Source organism: Erythrolamprus reginae, chromosome 2 (assembly GCF_031021105.1).
Source record: "Erythrolamprus reginae isolate rEryReg1 chromosome 2, rEryReg1.hap1, whole genome shotgun sequence".
NCBI lineage: Eukaryota > Metazoa > Chordata > Lepidosauria > Squamata > Dipsadidae > Erythrolamprus > Erythrolamprus reginae.
This window is the reverse complement of record NC_091951.1, coordinates 250,361,365-250,380,406: the sequence shown is the minus strand read 5'-3', so window position 1 is coordinate 250,380,406 and position 19,042 is coordinate 250,361,365. Positions and strand designations below refer to the sequence as shown.

Here is a 19,042-nt window from a genome sequence, read left to right as displayed (position 1 = left end):
TGTAAGGTGTCCTTTGAGAAAACTGAACAGAAGTAGCTATTGAAATGGTCAGCGATCTCCTTATTCCCATTAATGCATGTATTATTCCTGGTACTAAGCTTTGTGATGCTGCAGTTTTTCTTCTTCCTATCACTAATATATCTGAAGAAGGTTTTATCCCCCTTCTTTACAGATTTTGCTATTTCTTCCTCTTTTGAGGCTTTAGCAGCATATATTATCTGTTTTGCCTCCTTCTGTCTCATTTTATACACCTCTCTATCAGCTATATTTCCAGACTCTTTATACCTCCTATAGGCAGCCTTTTTTTCATTGACTATAGCCCTTACATCATTGCTAAACCATAGCGGTTTCTTCTTCCTTTTACCTTTAGTTACTTGCATTACATAAAGTCTTGTGGCTTTTAAGATGGCCTTTTTTAATACAGTCCACTGGGTGCTCGCTCCTGCCATTTTATCCCTCCCCTTTAATTCATTATTTAAATATTCCCCCATTGCATTAAAATTTGTTTTTCTGAAATCCAATACTTTGGTTGCAGTATAGGATTGCTCACAATCAGTTTTTACATCAAACCACAAACATAGATGGTCGCTGCAACCTAAATTTTCTCCCACCTTGACCTCTGAAACCCGATTCCCATTTGTAAAAACTAAATCTAGAATATTCTCCCCTCTAGTTGGTGTCTTAACTAGCTGTGCCATAGCTGCTCCTGTAAAGGCCTCTACTATATTCTTACTTTTGCATGTAAGGGCACTGGGGATATTCCAGTCAACATCAGGCATGTTGAAATCACCCATAACCACAATATCTCCCTTTACTGCCATTAGGGTAATCTCATCCACCATCTTGTTGTCATGTTCCTCAGATTGCCCTGGAGGCCTATAGATCACCCCAATTCTAATGACAGAACCGTCTTTATTTTGCATGCAAATCCAGAGGGTCTCCAGATCTTTACATGTATTTTGAATTAGTATTGTTTTTAGACTTTCTTTAACATAAATGGCTACTCCACCTCCCCTTCTCTCTATTCTATCCTTCCTATACAGTGTATATCCTGGTATGGATATTTCCCATTCATTGGAATCCTTAAACCATGTCTCAGTTATGGCAACCAGATCCAAATTATCTCTAGATATTATGGCCATTAACTCACAGAGCTTGTTGCTCAAGCTTCGAGCATTCGTGCACATTACCCGAAGAACATTATTTTCATTATTAGTTTGCCCCTTATCATCAACAACTACATCTATTTTATTTTCAGCTCCCTTTTCATAAGCTTCCAGAAACTGATGTATCCTCATTGGTCGGGGACAGAAATCCTCCACATCTGGTACATCTCTGTCCCCTTTACCTAGTTTAAATGCCTGTCCAAAAAAGCTCTGAATTCCTCACCGAGCACCTGGGTACCTCTGTATGATGGATGCAAACCATCCCTCTTAAACAACTCCCTATTAGACCATCTACTGACATCATGACTTACATAACCAAAACCTTCAGCTTTACACCACTGCCTTAACCACACATTAAACTCTCTGATACAACTTGTTTTACCTTCCTGGCCACAAACCGGTAACACCTCTGAGAAAGTCACTGAATCAGTTATTTTACCCAGCTCCACACTTAGACTTTGAAAATCTCTTTTTACTACATTAACATTTCTCTGGGACAGATCATTTGTGCCAAGATGCACCACCACATCAACTTCATTACCTTTACTCACAGCCCTGACAATGTTTGTAATCCGCCTGCTGTCCCTGTGGGCAGTGGCTCCTGGAAGACACCTCATCACCTTCACCACATCCTTCCTCTGTCCCAAATGAACACCTCTGACAATCGAGTCACCCACAAGAACATGTGTCCTCTCTTTATTTCTACTAACTGGACTTGGTCAGGTTATTACATTGCTTGAGATATGGAAAAGCAGAAGTGAGAGTAAAAAACATAGTAGAGTTGATGAAAACCAGCAAGAGGATCAGCAGAAAGACTACTTGTGAAGTAGAGGAAGACATAACATAAGCTTTCTTCCTGCAAGTAATGGAGGAGAGAGGCAGCTTGAGTCTATGCAAAGGATTCAAGAAGTCCATGGGTGTTTCAACTGGGTTTATTTCAACATGGCCAACTCTCCATAGGATGATTTACTGCGGGACAAGAATTACACTAATATCAAAGAAATGGTGGAATAGAATCACTGAAGAATGGAAAATTTAATATTTTAAAATTTATTTTACACTTGCGGAAGGGAATGGGGTAGGGGTTGATTTTATTATATTATACTATATTAATTTATTTGATTCTTTTTATTATCTTTATTGTTTCAAATGTGGTTTTATATTCTGTAAGCTGCCTTGAGTCACTATGGGTGAGTAATATAAAACAATATAAAACAAACAAACAAATAAATTGATCCCAGATTCAGTTCTTGGACCTGCAGTGGAGATAATGGTTTACTAAATACATCAAACCAACCTTCCTTTGTTTCTAACTAACCCCTCTTCTAAAAAGTTGCTTGTTATAATCATCTTCTTTGGCACAATCCAGAGAACGTATGTGTTGTGAAAAGATCTAACATTTTGCTATATTTTTTTCCTATTAACAGATGATCGTACTTTCTGCACCATCTGAAATAGAAGTTGATCCAGAAAATCTGATCTCTGAGAATGCCTTTTTCCTTCATTGGGAGGAATTCTCAGTATGAAATATGAGGATTGAAAGCTAAAGGACTTTTTAAATTTTATTCTATTTTTTCCAAATCACACAAATTTACTGCCAGGTGAAGAAGAAGAAAAATAAATGAGTTGAAGTGCTGGATACTTTCACTAGAGGTCAGTCTTACTTTATATAATAAACAGCTGGTGATCCCTTGTGGATGATTCTTCCAGAGATCCCTATTTCCTTAATTAAATGGAGAAACAGAATGAAAAAAACAAAAAGGGATTGGGAACAAAACTTTAATTGAGGTTGCTTGTGGGAATCTGGGAGGGAGTTCAGAAATGAACCCTCTTCAGCTGACCGAGGAAATTGCCTGCTTGTGGAAGGGAAGAAAGGAAGCTGTAGACCAGTAATGGTGAACCTATGGCATGGGTGCCACAGGTGGCACGCGGAGCCATGTCTGCTGGTATGTGAGCCATTGCCTTAACTCAGCTCCAATGTGCATGTGTGTGCTGGCCAGCTGATTTTTGGCTCACACAGAGGCCCTGGGAGTTTTTGGTTTCCAGAGAGCCTCAGGAGGGATGAGGGAGGGCAAAACATGAGCCTATTGGGCCCACCAGAAGTTGGGGAACAGGCCATTTTTGGCCTCCAGAGGGTCTCCAGGGGACAGGGGAAGCTATTTTAGCTTCCTCAGGCATTGAATTATGGGTGTGGGCACTCACGCATGAGCAATAGCGCGCACCCATGCTCTCTTGGCACCAGAGGAAAGAAAGGTTTGCCATCACTGCTGTAGACTATAAGGAAAATTGTACCCCAGCATACCTGTAAGGGTCCCCTTACTTCAAAGAGAAAGGCCTCGCCCAACAATATCTGGCACTCCACAATAACCTCTGAGTCTTTCTCTGGCTCTTATTTCACCACCTTCCTTCAGCCGTTATATGTCAATTGTCAGCCTGAGTTCTAAGACAGCCAACTGCCATTTGCCCATCCACCAGCTGATTGGATGCAGAGGGAGAGAGGGAGGTGTGAAAAAATAAAAGATACAATAGCAATAGCATTTAGACTTATATACCGCTTCACAATGCTTTACAGCTCTCTCTAAGCGGTTTACAGAGAATAAGCCTATTGCCCCCAACAATCTGGGTCCTCATTTTACTCAACCTTGAGCCTACTGAGATTCGATCTGCGAAACTCCTGGCAGCCAGTGATCAGCAGAAATAGCCTGCAATACTGCACTCTAACCACTGGACCACGGAGGCTCTTCAGTCCTCTCTTGTGTCATACAACATATGATTAGTGTGAAGGCGTGGTTGGATGTCACCAAAATGACAACTTTCCCAAACTTCCTAAGTGAGTCAACGTGTGCTAGATTTCTGTAAATAAACTCATTCTGGCTTCTTTCATTCAACAGCTCTTGTTTTAAACCTTCCCATTGAAAGTTGTATTTTATCATAGGATGGATATATGTTTATCCCAGGCATGTTTAAATTCAGTTACTGTGGATTTACTCACCCCGTCTGCTGGGAGTTTGTTCCAAGTATCTACTACTCTTTCAGTAAAAAAATATTTTCTCATGTTGCTTTTGATCTTTCCCCAACTAACTTCAGATTGTGTCCCCTTGTTCTTGTGTTCACTTTCCTATTAAAAACACTTCCCTCCTGAATCTTATTTAACCCTTTGACATATTTAAATGTTCCAATCATGTTCATTAAGTCTTTCCTGATACGTTTTATGCTTATCAGGAAAGACTTAATGAACTCGATCTGTATAGTCTGGAAGACAGAAGGAAAAGGGGGGACATGATTGAAACATTTATCTGTCTGGAACCCATACCACATCTTGGACATCAACACCCTTGAAAACGTCCAAAGATATTTCACCAGAAGAGCCCTTCACTCCTCCACTCGAAACAGAATACCCTACGAAAATAGACTAACAATCCTGGGCCTAGAAAGCCTAGAACTACGGCGCCTAAAACACGATTTGAGTATTGCCCACAAGATCATATGCTGCAACGTCCTACCGGTCAATGACTATGTCAGCTTCAACCGCAACAACACAAGAGCACGCAACAGATTCAAACTTAATACAAACCGCTCCAAAATTGATTGTAAAAAATATGATTTCAACGATCGAGTTATCGAAGCGTGGAACTTATTACCGGACTCAATTGTGTCAACCACTAACCCCCAACATTTCTCGCTTAGACTCTCCACGATTGACCTCTCCAGGTTCTTAAGAGGCCAGTAAGGGGCGTACATAAGTGCACTGGTGTGCTTTTTGTCCCCTGTCCAATTGTCTTTCCTTTCTTTCACCTATCATATATATTCTCTTCCTTTCATATATCCTCTCCTCTAAGTTCACTTACCCTTACCACATGTCTATTTTTCTTCCTATGTATTTGTGTATTGGACAAATGAATAAAATAAAAAATAAATAAATATGTCAAAGGGTTAAATAAGGTTCAGGAGGGAACTGTTTTTAATAGGAAAGTGAACACAAGAACAAGGGGACACAATCTGAAGTTAGTTTTCTTTCCAGTTAGGTAAACACTCAAACCAAGAATGGTGCCACCCACACAAACACACACACACCGTATTTAGCTTGCCAAGAGTGTCATATTGGGGATTGTCAAGCATTTGGTCAAGGAGTGTGGAACCAACTCTCACCTCCGTGTCAATTATGGCATGACATCCCTCCATAATGAAACTCAAACTGGGCCACAACTCTCATTGTCGGCCTGGTGAGCACATGGGGGGGACACACACAATGTGTATGTGTGTGTCTCAGAAAGCTTTCCTTGCTGTTGAACATAAGCACATGCAGGCCTCCAGGGAAGTAGTCCTCGACTTATGACCGTTCATTTATTGATTGCTCAAAGCACCAAAAAAAAAAAAAGTCACTTGGGTCCATTTTTTTTACCCTATGGGTTCTTCTACCCTTATTTCATTCATAGTCAGAAGGCTGGGAGGCTAATCTTACGAGTGCCCGTTGAAGACCTTTTGCATTTACTTGTGGAGTTTTTAAAACTTAAAAACTTAAGTTATGAAGGCAAGACAGCAGTGGAAGGGATGTGCTGGTGCCTGGAAGCTGTTGGGGTCTGGATGGGTGTCAACAAGCTCAAACTCAATCCAGACAAGATGGAGTGGCTGTGGGTTTTGCCTCCCAAGGACAATTCCATCTGTCCGTCCATTATCCTGGAGGGGGAATTATTGACCCCCTCAGAGAGGGTTCACAACTGGGGCGTCCTCCTCGATCCACAGCTAACATTGGAACACCATCTTTCGGCTGTGGCGAGGAGGGCGTTTGCCCAGGTCCCCCTAGTGCACCAGTTGCGGCCCTATTTGGACAGGGAGTCATTGCTCACAGTCGCTCATGCCATTATCACCTCGAGGTTCAACTACTGCAACGCTCTCTACATGGGGCTACCTTTGAAAAGTGTTTAGAAACTTCAGATCGTGCAGAATGCGGCTGCGAGAGCTATCATGGGGCTTCCTAGATTCGCCCACGTTTCTACAACACTCTGTGGCCTGCACTGGCTGCTGATCGGTTTCCGGTCACAATTCAAAGTGTTGGTAATGACCTTTAAAGTGTTGGTAATAAACCTGGCATTGGACCAGAATACCTCTGGAACCGCCTTCTACCACACGAATCCTAGTGGCTGATAAGGTCCCACAGAGTTGGCCTTCTCCGGGTCCTGTCGACCAAACAATGTCGTTTGGCCGGCCCCAGGGGAAGAGCCTTCTCTGTGGCGGCCCCGGCCCTCTGGAATCAACTCCCCCCGAAGATTAAAATGGCCCCCACCCTCCTTGTCTTTCGCAAGTTACTCAAGACCCACCTATATTGCCAGGCACGGGGGAATGAAGACATCTCCCCCAGGCTTTCTTATATTTTATCTTTGGTATGTATGTGCTGTATGGTTTTTTAAAATTGTTGGGGTTTTTATATAATTTTATTATTAGATTTGTTCCATTGTTATACTGTTTTTTTATTACTGTTGTGAGCCGCCCCGAGTCTTCGGAGAGGGGCGGCATACAAATCTAATAAATTGAATTGAATTATCAGAAAGTCAGGATTGACTAGGACAGTGATGGTGAACCTCTGGCACCCGTGCCACAGGTGGCATGCAGAGCCATATCTGCTGGCACATGAGATGTTGCCCTAGCTCAGCTCCAGCACACATGTGCACGATTTTCAGCTTTTGCAGAGGTCTAGGAGGGAGTTTTTGGCTTTCAGAGGACCTCTAAGAGGTGGGGGTGGGTGGAAAATGGGCCTACCAGACTCACCAGAAGTTGGGAAACTGGGTGCTCATGGCCTCTGGGGGATGGGGAAGCCATTTTCTCCCTCCCCAGGCATCGGATAATGGGTGTGGCCACTCGCAAATGCCCAATAGTGCACGCACACTGGTGCTTTTGGCACCCAAGGAAAAAAAGTTTCGCCATCACTGGACTAGAGTGTTTGATTTGTCTTCTCTCAGGTTCAATCAGAAAAAATCTTTACCACTTGTCCACTAGTGAGTTATAAGACCTTATGACAGTGATGGCAAAACTTTTTCCCCTCGGGTGCCAAAAGAGTGTGTGTGTGCCAACACCCACAATTCAATGCCCCTCATGCACCATGCACCCCCTGCACATGCACACATGATGTCCGCATTGCCCCATGCATGCATGTCTCCCTCCCCGTTTTCCAACTTTTTTGGGGGGGGGGGTTAAGTGTGCTTTTTGCCCTCCTCAGACTCCACAGTCTTTCTTGGAGCATGGGGAGGGCGAAAACAGCCTCCTCCGCCCTCAAGGCCTTCTAGAGGCTGAAAATGTCCCATTTTCCAACTTCTGGTGGGCCCAGTAGGCCTGTTTTTCACCATCTCCAGGCTCCAGAGGCTTTCTGACACCCGTCAAGCGGGTGCAGAAGTTGGTGACAAATCAGTAGCTTGCCACACTTGCCTGATGTTTATGGGAACTTGGGAGGGGTGATTTTCATGAGGGAACAGATGCAACCACAAAGCATTCTTTCGAGTGGTTCAAGGCCATCCTATACCCACCCACCTGGGCGGAAGCGGAGGAAGGACTTGCCCCGCTGGTACAATCTGAGTGGGCAATGTGACAAGTTTGTGGGTGGGGGGAACAAGGGATGTGAATTTTCAACTGATTGGGAAACTCAGATTCAGGTTTCCCAGTGTGGGTGCCAGGATGGCTTCGGAAATAAATTGGAACTTTGAGGAGTACTTTGACTCAGATTCTGATTTAGTTCAGATGTTACTTGGAACCTTGACACCTCCCCTACCCCCACTAGAGGCTGAAAATGCCTTCCCAGAGCTTCCGCATGAACCAAAAATCAGCTGGCTGGCAGGGACATGCATGATGTAGGGAAACAGCTTGCGTGCTGGCAGATATTATTATTATTATTATTATTATTATTATTATTATTATTATTATTATTATTATCATCATCATCATCATCATCATCATCATGTCGATACAACACAGCAAATGAGATCACTATGCTGGATTTCGTATTTCATCACCAGTCGGGCGCTTCCCAAGCACCTAGGACTGCGTGATGTAGTAGCAAATTATGTTTGCCGATCCCAGTAAAGTGGCCTTTTGCAATTGACAGATGGAGATTTTGTCAATTCCGATTGTTTTCAAATGTCCACTGAGATCCTTTGGCACTGCGCTCAGCGTGCCAAGTACCACTAGGACCACTTTCACTGGCTTATGCCAGCTCGATTTTTAGATCTTCGTATTTCACTAATTTCTCTAGCTGCTTTTCCTCAATTTTCTGTCCCCTGGGATTGCGATGTCGATGATCCATACTTTCTTTTTCTCTACAATCAAGATGTCTGGTGTGTTATGCTTCAGAATTCGGTCAGTCTGAAGTCGGAAGTCCCACAGTAGTTTTGCTTGCTCATTTTCGACCACTTTTTTTGGCTTATGATCCCACTAGTTCTTTGCCACTGGTAAATGGTAGTTCCGGCACAGGTTCCAGTGGATCATCTGTGCCACAGCATCATGTCTATGCTTGTAGTCAGTCTGTGCGATCTTTTTGCAGCAGCTGAGTATGCTACAAAAAGATCGCACAGACTGACTACAAGCATAGATTATTATTATTATTATTATTATTATTATTATTATTATTATTATTATTAATAATAATAGGATTTCTATGCCGCCCCTCTTCGAGGACTCTGGGTGGCTCACAACATATAAAATATACAATACACAATATCTTAATCCAATTAACTAATTAACCGGTTCCGGTTGAGTAGCAGGAGGGAGGGAAGAGACTGCTGCTCCGCTGGACTACGGCATTAAGATCAAATATAGGGAAACTTTTCAGTTAATTTTGAAAAACAACAGATAGTTCAGAAGGATTAGACTCCCCCGTTTCGGAGGATCGTGTTACCTTGTGTCTCGGCAGTGCTTTTCTCTTTATTTCCTGCTGTGAGAAAGCTGGGAGCCCCGATCAGCTGGGGCTCGGAAAATGGCGATTGTGACCGAGCTGGTTTGATTCTGCCCTGAATCCACACTTTTTAAGAGCATTCTGCAGTGGGGTGAGCTGTATTGTTGCAATTACATTGAGGCTCAACCCGGGGGCTGACAGAGATAAGAAGAGTGGGGGTTGCCGCCCAGCATTGACTCATATTGACACGGACAGAGGTGGAGAGGTGGAGAGGGACTGAGAAGGAGCGAGCGAGTGTGTGAATGTTCAGGGCAAGCATGCTGGGCCGACTGTGCACGGGCCGAGGAGGAAAGTAGATAGAGGAAAACGTCCCCCACAACAGCAGGACGTTCCCAAAAACAACGGGATCTACCGGATAGACGCTGGACGTCGAGTGGTTACATGGTGGGCACGCTTGACGTCGGAGGGCTTTGCGGTGGACATACTCGGTGTTGGAGTGCCTGGAAGAAGGAGGGTCTGCCATTATAGTGAACAAGGAGATTGTGAGAAAGAAACTGCCAGATTGAAATTGACAGTATGAAAACCTTGTGGCTGCTGGATGCTATAACTGAAGACCAGGGGATACAGAGATACCTCTCAAATAACAGCAGAGGTACTGGTAGACATTTGGGGCGACCCATGAGAGACCGGGGGTGTCGTGGAGGTGAGAAAGCTGATAACAACGACAGTGGCAAAGAGAAAACCTGGGACGACAGAGGACAGAGTTTATACTCAGGACTGTTTGTCCTACTAATAACATCATACATCCCTCAGACTCACCTTTTTAGACTGGATGATATCTATATGAACTTGGCTTAATTGATTAATTAACTGACCAGTTGAAATATCTTCTACCTATATATTTATTTTTATTACTTATATTTATCTATATTTTTAATAATTAATATTTTAATAATATGAACTATTAGTTTTATATTAACTCTTTTTAATTAAATTATTGTGGGGATTTTTAAGTGGATGGGAGGATGGTAGTGATGGCATGAATGAATGGGACTATTTTAGTAATTATTGGAATGAATGGAATACTGTGAATAAAAATGAATGGGAGGGGAGTGATAGATGGAATGGAGTGGGTGAGAGGGATTATAATATGTATGGAATGAATGAATATGACATGAATGGAATTTTTGGCACACCTGACGCTGGAGGGGCAGGAGGGGAGGGGACACTTATCTCTGGGGTGGCAGAGGGTCAAAATATCCCAGTCTTGCTGGGGAGAGGCAGGTATGGCGGAAGCCATGGAGCTAGCCGTTCCAGGGGAAGGAGGAATCGCTGCTTAGTAGCGATCCCTTCTTCAGGCTCCATGAGCTTAACTCAAAGCACTGGTGATGAGTGTAATTCTGGCCCTGGGCTCAAGTTGTTGCTACTCAATGCCAGGTCGGTGGTAAATAAAGCTCTCCTCATCCGGGATCTGATCCTGGATGAGGAGGCCGACCTGGCTTGTGTGACCGAAACCTGGCTGGGCCCAGAGGGAGGAGTTCCTCTCTCTGAAATTTGCCCAGCTGGGTTTCGGGTATGGCACCAACCTCGACCCCAGGGAAGGGGGGGAGGAGTGGCTATTGTAGCCAGGGAGAGTCTTGGCCTGCGTAGGCTCATTGCTCCAGAGGTTGCGGGTTGCGAGTCCCTCCTGGTGAAGTTGGACTTAGGGGTTCAGGTGGGCTTGTTACTCACGTACCTGCCTCCCAGCTGCGTGTCAACAGCCCTGCCTGTGCTGCTCGAGGAGGTGGCCGGGCTGGCGGTGGAGTTCCCCGGACTTATCGTCCTGGGGGACTTCAATCTGCCGTCGCTCGGCGGTTCCTCTGGACTGGCACAGGAGTTCATGGCCACCATGACAGCCATGGACCTGACTCAAGTAGTTCAGGGTCCGACTCACGAGGGTGGGCACGCACCCGATATGATATTCCTCTCTGAGCAACTGAGTAATGATCTGAGATTAAGGGGCTTAGAAGTGCTGCCTTTGTCGTGGTCAGATCATTTCCTACTGCGGCTTAACTTCCTGGCTCCAATCCTTCCCCGCAGGGAGGCAGAACCAATTAGGAGGTTCCGCCCCAGACGCCTGATGGATCCAGAAGGCTTCCAGATGGCGCTTGGGGTTATTCCAGATACACTTGTCCACAGTTCGGCAGAGTCTCTTGCTGAGGCCTGGAACAAGGCTGCAGGGGAGGCTCTTGACCGGATTGCGCCGTTGCGACCTCTCCGCGGCACTAGACCCCGTAGAGCTCCATGGTTCAACGAGGAGCTCCGGGTGTTGAAGCGCCAGAAGAGACGTCTGGAGAAGCGATGGAGGAAGAGTAAGTCCGAATCCGATCGAACACTTGTAAGAGCTCATATTAAGACTTACAAAGTGGCGCTCAAGGCGGCAAGATGCGCGTATCATGCCGCCTTGATTGCATCAGCGGAATCCCGCCCGGCCGCTCTGTTTAGGGTAACCCGCTCCCTTCTTAATCAGAGGGGAGTTGGGGAGCCCTTGCAGAGTAGTGCCGAGGATTTTAACACGTTTTTCGCTGATAAAATCGCTCGGATCCGGGCCGACCTCGACTCCAATTGTGAAACAGAGTCGACTGACAATGAGTCAGTCGAGGTGACTGGGGCTAAACGTCTTTGTCCATCTGTCTGGGGGGAGTTTGACTTGGTGACACCTGATGAAGTGGACAAGGCCATTGGAGCTGTGAGTTCCGCCACCTGTTTACTGGATCCGTGTCCCTCTTGGCTGGTTTCGGCCAGTCTAGGGGTGACACGGAGCTGGGTCCAGGAGATTGTCAACGCCTCCTTGGGGAGGGGGTCCTTTCCGCCACTTTATAAGGAGGCGGTTGTGCGCCCCCTCCTCAAGAAGCCTTCCCTGGACCCAGCCGTGCTTAATAACTACCGTCCAGTCTCCAACCTTCCCTTCATGGGGAAGGTTGTCGAGAAGGTGGTGGCACTTCAACTCCAGCGGTCCTTGGATGAAGCCGATTATCTAGGTCCTCAGCAGTCTGGATTCAGGCCCGGCTACAGCACGGAAACTGCTTTGGTCGCGTTGATGGATGATCTCTGGCGGGCCCGGGACAGGGGCTTGTCCTCTGTCCTGGTGCTCCTTGACCTCTCAGCGGCTTTCGATACCATCGACCATGGTATCCTTCTGCGCCGGCTGGAGGGGTTGGGAGTGGGAGGCACTGTTCTTCAGTGGTTCTCCTCCTACCTCTCCGGTCGGTCGCAGTCGGTGTTAGTGGGGGGTCAGAGGTCGACCCCGAGGTTTCTCCCTTGTGGGGTGCCTCAGGGGTCGGTCCTCTCCCCCCTGCTATTTAATATCTACATGAAACCGCTGGGTGAGATCATCCAAGGGCATGGGGTGAGGTATCATCAATATGCCGATGATACCCAGTTGTACATCTCCACCCCATGTCCAGTCAACGAAGCAGTGGAAGTGATGTGCCGGTGCCTGGAGGCTGTTGGGGCCTGGATGGGTGTCAACAAACTCAAACTCAACCCAGACAAGACGGAGTGGCTGTGGGTCTTGCCTCCCAAGGACAATTCTATCTGTCCGTCCATTACCCTGGGGGGGGAATTATTGACCCCCTCAGAGAGGGTCCGCAACTTGGGCGTCCTCCTCGATCCACAGCTCACATTAGAAAAACACCTTTCAGCTGTGGCGAGGGGGGCGTTTGCCCAGGTTCGCCTGGTGCGCCAGTTGCGGCCCTATTTGGACCGGGAGTCATTGCTCACAGTCACTCATGCCCTCATCACCTCGAGGCTCGACTACTGTAACGCTCTCTACATGGGGCTACCTTTGAAAAGTGTTCGGAAACTTCAGACCGTGCAGAATGCAGCTGCGAGAGCAATTATGGGCTTCTCCAAGTATGCCCATATCACTCCAACACTCCGCAGTCTGCATTGGCTGCCGATCAGTTTCCGGTCACAATTCAAAGTGTTGGTTATGACCTATAAAGCCCTTCATGGCACCGGACCAGAATATCTTCGGGACCGCCTCCTGCCGCACGAATCCCAGCGACCGGTTAGGTCCCACAGAGTTGGCCTTCTCCGGGTCCCGTCGACTAAACAATGTCGTCTGGCGGGACCCAGGGGAAGAGCCTTCTCTGTGGGGGCCCCGACCCTCTGGAACCAGCTCCCCCCTGAGATTAGGATTGCCCCCACCCTCCCTGCCTTTCGTAAACTCCTTAAGACCCACCTTTGCCGTCAGGCATGGGGGAACTAAAACACCTCCCCCTTGCCCATGTTGTTTTGTTGATTGATTGACTGTGTGCCTGTTTTTTATATATACTGTTTTGTTTTTGTTTTTTTTATGAGATTATTAATTTCAATTGGAATCTGGATGGGTGGGCATTGGATTTGGTATTGTGTACTGTACTGTTTTTTTATTATTGTTGTGAGCCGCCCCGAGTTTGCGGAGAGGGGCGGCATATAAATCCAATAAACCTAAACCTAAACCTAAAAATCTAGAAATCCCCCGCATGCTACCTAAGGCCGCGTGCTTCACCATCACAGCCTTAGGACAACATCCAGCCATTGCTGAGGCAATATATCCCTAATAAAGGCCAGTTTCATATTGCCATATTAGTAGTTCAGTGACATTGTATAGTGCTAGAACAGTCTTTGTGGGGCAATACCTATTCTTCACTTTGAGGGTTAAATGTCATGCTAAGCAGGACTCAATGAAAAACCTTTTAGCAATCTGTAGTAAATTGGTAATATTGGTACTATGGTCCTAGATGTTGAACAATAGCAACAGAAGTACATTTTTTTTCTGAAAAATAAGCTGCTGAATATAGAATTGGTGAAGAAGTGGAATATTGTTTTCGATGCATCTCGGTCTTGGTGTTGAAGGCAAATATTGGGCTTAAAGTAAAATGCAATCAGGGGTGCCCCAGCCTTTGGATGATGGGCTTTGAAAAAAAATTGTTCTAATAAGCAATGTAGGTATTGCACTTTAAATGCAATGAAATCTGTATCTTAATAAAGAGGCATTAGAAAGTATAATGAGAACAGAGATAATGAAATGCTTGTCCTTAAATATTTTACTAGAATTAAGATTGCACTCATATATAATAAGCAAATGTTATAAAATGCTGTAGCACGATTTCTATGGAGTATAGTATATGTTCTTCCTTAGCCTTGGGTGAATTAACGAAGGGCCAGATATTTTAAATTAGTAAATATTGCAGATTTCATCTCGGAAAACACAGTAGTTCATTTAACATAGAGAAGGGCAATGTGTGACAAAATTCAGAGGTGACATTTGCTCATGAAATTTGAAAGAAATTGGGTGATATTATTAAATATAACACTTGAATGCATGGGGTAGTAAATAAATGCTTTGGAACAACTCTTGAATATAGGTGTTGTTTAATATTACTGTATTTTTTGGAGTATAAGACACACCAGGGTATAAGACGCACCTAGATTTTAGAGGTGGAAAACAAGGAAAAAAGTATTCTGAACCAAATGGTGTAGTAATATATTATTTAATAAAATACCAGCAGAATGTAGGAGAATACTTTTTACAAACATGTACCCTTTTTACAAACTTCAAACTTGACAGCTTTAAGACTTGTGGACTTCAACTCCCAGAATTCCTCCTCCAGTCATGTTGCTGCAAATGGGGTAATTAGAAGGCAAAATTACCCCCGTTTTTGTGAAAAATGGGCTGGTTTTTTGCCCGTTTTCCTGCAAAAATGGGGTGGGCGAAGGGTCCTGGAAGCCTGCAGGGAATTCCTAGGTGCTGGGGGATGGCAAAAATGCGGTTTTTGCAAAAACCGGGCCATTTTCCACCCATTTTTCCACCAAATGGGGCATTTTTGTCTCCTCCCCAGTCCCTAGGAGCTCTTTGCAAGCTTTCTAGGCCATTTTCCCACCCCATTTTTGCAAAAGAATGGGTGGAAAATGTTCCATTTCTTTTGCAAATATGGGGGCAGTTTTGCCATCCCCCAGCATCAGGAGCTCCGCAGGCTTCCCAGACCCTCTGTCCCATTTTTGCAAAAAACAGGCACATTTTTTGCAAAAATGGGACACTGGAGCTGGGCTTAGGGACAGCAAAAATGGCTATATTCAGTGTATAAGATGCACCAACTTTTTCATCCTCTTTTCGGGGGAAAAGGGTGTGTTTTGTACTCCAAAAATATGTTAGCATCATAGCCAGCACTGATATCCATCCCAGCAGCCCAAATTACAGCAAACAATGGATTGTCAATATTAAAAGTTGCACTTCTGTATAGAATCATGAATATCAACTTAAAACATGTAAAATTAACTATTAGTTAAATATATACTTTGGGTAGGTGCAATAATTATATGTTCCAAACAACATATAAATTTTAAGATAAAACCGCTAAAGAAATTGTGGCCAGTATATGGTCTGTCTTTAGAAAGTAATAATGAAGGCTGTAAGTTCATGTTTATTAATCATTCACACCCAATTATTCCTTATTCCTTTCATTCTTTGTTCTCTAGAAAGATGCTTTGATGGCTTCCCTTTTATTTTTTTTACAAAATGAAACTAATTAGATGGGTGAAGGATGGAAGCTTTTCAAAAATCTCTTTTGTGTTTTTCCATTGATTATGAATTTCATCTGCATAAATAAACCATCCTCACTGGATAAGTGCTGAGCAACCTGACATTTCCAGTTTTGTGTTTTTCTGTTTTCTCCTCTTCCTATCCTTGTGAGCTAAACCAGGCCAGATTTTAAAGAGAAGGATTGTTTGTGCATGTATTTGTAAATTCAATTGGTAATTTCTGAAAATGATGGTCATTAAACAAATCCATTCATTTGATTGGACTTTTTTTTTTTGCTGACACCAACAAAAAAATGTCAGAAACTGGCAAAAAACCCCAACCATTTGAATTATGAATAAAACTGTAACACTCGTATGGGGTTCCTTGTAACAATGGGAACGTGGGAATTATAATCAATAAAGGAGCAAATCAATGTTGGAATCTGAAACCTATGTTTGGCTGTCTTTGTGCATGTCTGTACAGCATACCCATCTGTAAATGTCATGGAGCAAAGAATTCAGTGGGTAGGAATAGTGGGCGCAGAAGGTAGGAATAAATAGGTAGCCAATAACTATCTAGAGAATAAGTACTGAAGTGGTTGAACTGAAAATAAAAATGCAAAGTTCTCAATTAAAGGAAGACAGAGTTAAAGAGACAGTTGAAAAGGAATCCTCAGTGAATACAAAGTAAGGAAGAATTAGCTCTGAACGCTTATTGCTTTTGAAGATAATTATTTGGATAGTAATAATTATATAAATATCCGGGCCTTACAAAAGGGATTTAAAGAATATTCTTCAGTTTCATCACAAGATGGCAGAATATATCCAGTTTTATAATTTTGAGAGACAGTGACTGGGTGAGTGTGTGTGAAGGGGGGGGAAGGGAGGGAGGGAGAGGGGAGGAATTATGAGTACAGGTAGTCCTCGACTTACAACAGTTTGTTTAGTGACCATTCCAAGTTACAATGGCACTAAAAATAGTGACTTATAACCAGTGAAGGGCTACCAAAATTTTTACTACCACACTGTGGGCATGGCTTATATAGGACGCCCTGCATTTTATTTAAATATCTTTCAGTGCAAATTGGGTGATCTGGGGTGGAGCTCCATTTTTGCTACCCCACTGCGTTCCTCCCCATCCAGGCAGCAGCCCACCCCCTGCTTATGATCATTTTTCATACTTAGGAACTGTTGTGGTGCAGTAGTTAGAACAGTACTGCAGGCTATTTCTGTTGATTGCTGTCTGCCTGCAATTTGGCAGATCGAATCTCACCAGGTTCAAGGGTGACTCAGCCTTCCATCCTTCCGAAGTGGGTAAAATGAGGACCCAGATTGTTGGCAATAGTCTGACTCTGTAAACCACTCACAGAGGGCTGTAAAAACACTGTGACGAGATATATAAGTGCTATTGCTACGTGTATTATGATTGTTGCAGCATCCCCATCGTCACAAGATTTACATTCAAATGCTTGACAAATGACTCATGCTTATGGTGGTCTCAGTGCCCTGGAGTCATGTGATCCCCTTTTGCTACTTTCGAAAAAGTAAAAACAATGGAGAAAACAGATTCACTTACTAACCGTGTTAACTAACTTAACAACTGCAGTGATTCATTTCATGTGACAAGAAAAGTTGCAAAATGGGGCAAAACTCACACTTCGCAACATAAGTATTAGGCTCAATTGGGGTCATAAGTTGAGGACTACCTGTATTTAGCCTCCTTTCAAAAATTTGAGAGCAGTGCAGAGGTATATAGCAGTGACGGCGAACTGTTTTTTCCTCGGGTGCCGAAAACTTATGTGCATGTGCTATTGCACACACAGTACAGGCATCCTGTGTACCTGACAGCCAAGACTGACAGTGAAGAGGATGTGGTGTTAGAGGCTGAAGAGCAACCCGGGCCTTCTGCAGCTCCTGAGATGAGTGACTCAGGAGAAGAGGAGGAGCCTCTTCTTGATTCTAGGATTCACAGGGCCTCTAGGAGGCAAGAGTGGTTACTCAGGAGGAGGCTTCCTCATGAGTAGCAATGCTGGCTACTGGGTCACACACTCAGGCTATTTAAGGCAGAGTAATGCGATACTTCGGCACAGAGAACAATTTAGTTCGTTTCAGAAATCTTGTTGCAGCTCTCGTCTCCGGCTTGTGTTTTGAAAGAACCACATCCTTGGCTGCAGTAATTAGCTCCGGGCTTCTAGCCAAACTCTGTAAGTCTATCTTTCTGAACGTTTTCTACCATCTAATAATTACAGTTGTGTTTACCCATTCTTGGGACTCTTGCCACCTGATAAGACATTATAATCAGTGCGGTGAAGCTTTTGCTCGATTTTACTTTCTTTTCCAAAATACTCAAACTGCATAAGACTTTTGTAAATAGTAAAATCTTTAGTAGTTAATCCGGTGGTGTGCATCTTATTTTGGGGGGCTCTACGCTGGGACAGAACACAATGGGGAGGGAAATCATCTGGGAAGATGTGAATACCAGTATTCTCATTATAATTGGTTCTAAAAATAAGTCTGCATACATTATTTTTCTTTAAAAAAAAAAAGACTGGCTAGCTGAGCCGTTATTTCTTTGAAGCTATTTAATCCACCTCATTAATCTTAATCGTTATATAATGTCAGATGACTGGCTCCTTCTAAGACTTCAACAGACCTTGCTATTCCCCCCCCTCCCCCAGTCTACATTTTCAAGGAATTGTGGAAGGAGATTGCTCCAAACAGGAACACTGATCTCTCCTGAATGTCAGCGAAACTTGTGTAAATGCACCCTTGTATTGAAAGTGTATTGAAGCTTACCTTTGGTTGATTAAGCATAACAGGAGCCCATGCGGTTACATTCATCTGGGGAATATTTCTGACAGCTGGTTTATTACTGTTTGCCTGAAGAAAGTGGAAGTCCATGTTGGATTGCTCCATGAATATAGCACACACATCATTCTTTTGTCCTGCTTTTTTGTTCTAGTAAGATTTTTAAAAAAATGTATGCTAAATTTTACAATCAATCAGTGTTAATTTAAATGGAGCTAACTTATGCATTTGAAAACACCAAGCAATGGATCCAGAAAGCTGGCAGAATGGTTCATTGTTTTTCAGTTTACATCATGCAGAAGCAGGAAGCATGTACAACTTCATTCCTATGGAAGCATCTCTTCATACAGAGATTGGGGAATGAACATCTGTAAAAACAGAACAGAATGGGAAATTATTTATATACCGTACAGCATGTCAAAGTGTTAAGTTGAATTGAAAGGACAAATGACCTCGGAATATTATGCACTATGGAAGAAATGGTACAATTGGATTGAATATAGAAAATGGAAAAAGAGATGTAAAATGTAAGGGAAGTAAAATGTATATTTGAAAAATATGGACTTTATGGATTTGAATGAAAGGAGATGTAAATGTTATGTATTAATTATTCTTACAATGATATGCCAAAGAATTGATATGT

General features: G+C 43.8%; 1 protein-coding gene across 1 annotated transcript in view; it reads right to left on the bottom strand.

Moving 5' to 3' along the window:
- LOC139159551 (SUN domain-containing protein 3-like) overlaps nucleotides 1–18,492 on the bottom strand; it is a 32,371-nt gene extending 13,879 nt beyond the window's left edge. Inside the window, exon 1 of the mRNA XM_070736862.1 lies at nucleotides 18,388–18,492. Within this exon, the coding sequence (XP_070592963.1) occupies nucleotides 18,388–18,492 (105 nt within the window). The remainder of the gene's footprint in view (nucleotides 1–18,387) is intronic.
- Between the last annotated feature and the right edge of the window lie 550 nt (nucleotides 18,493–19,042).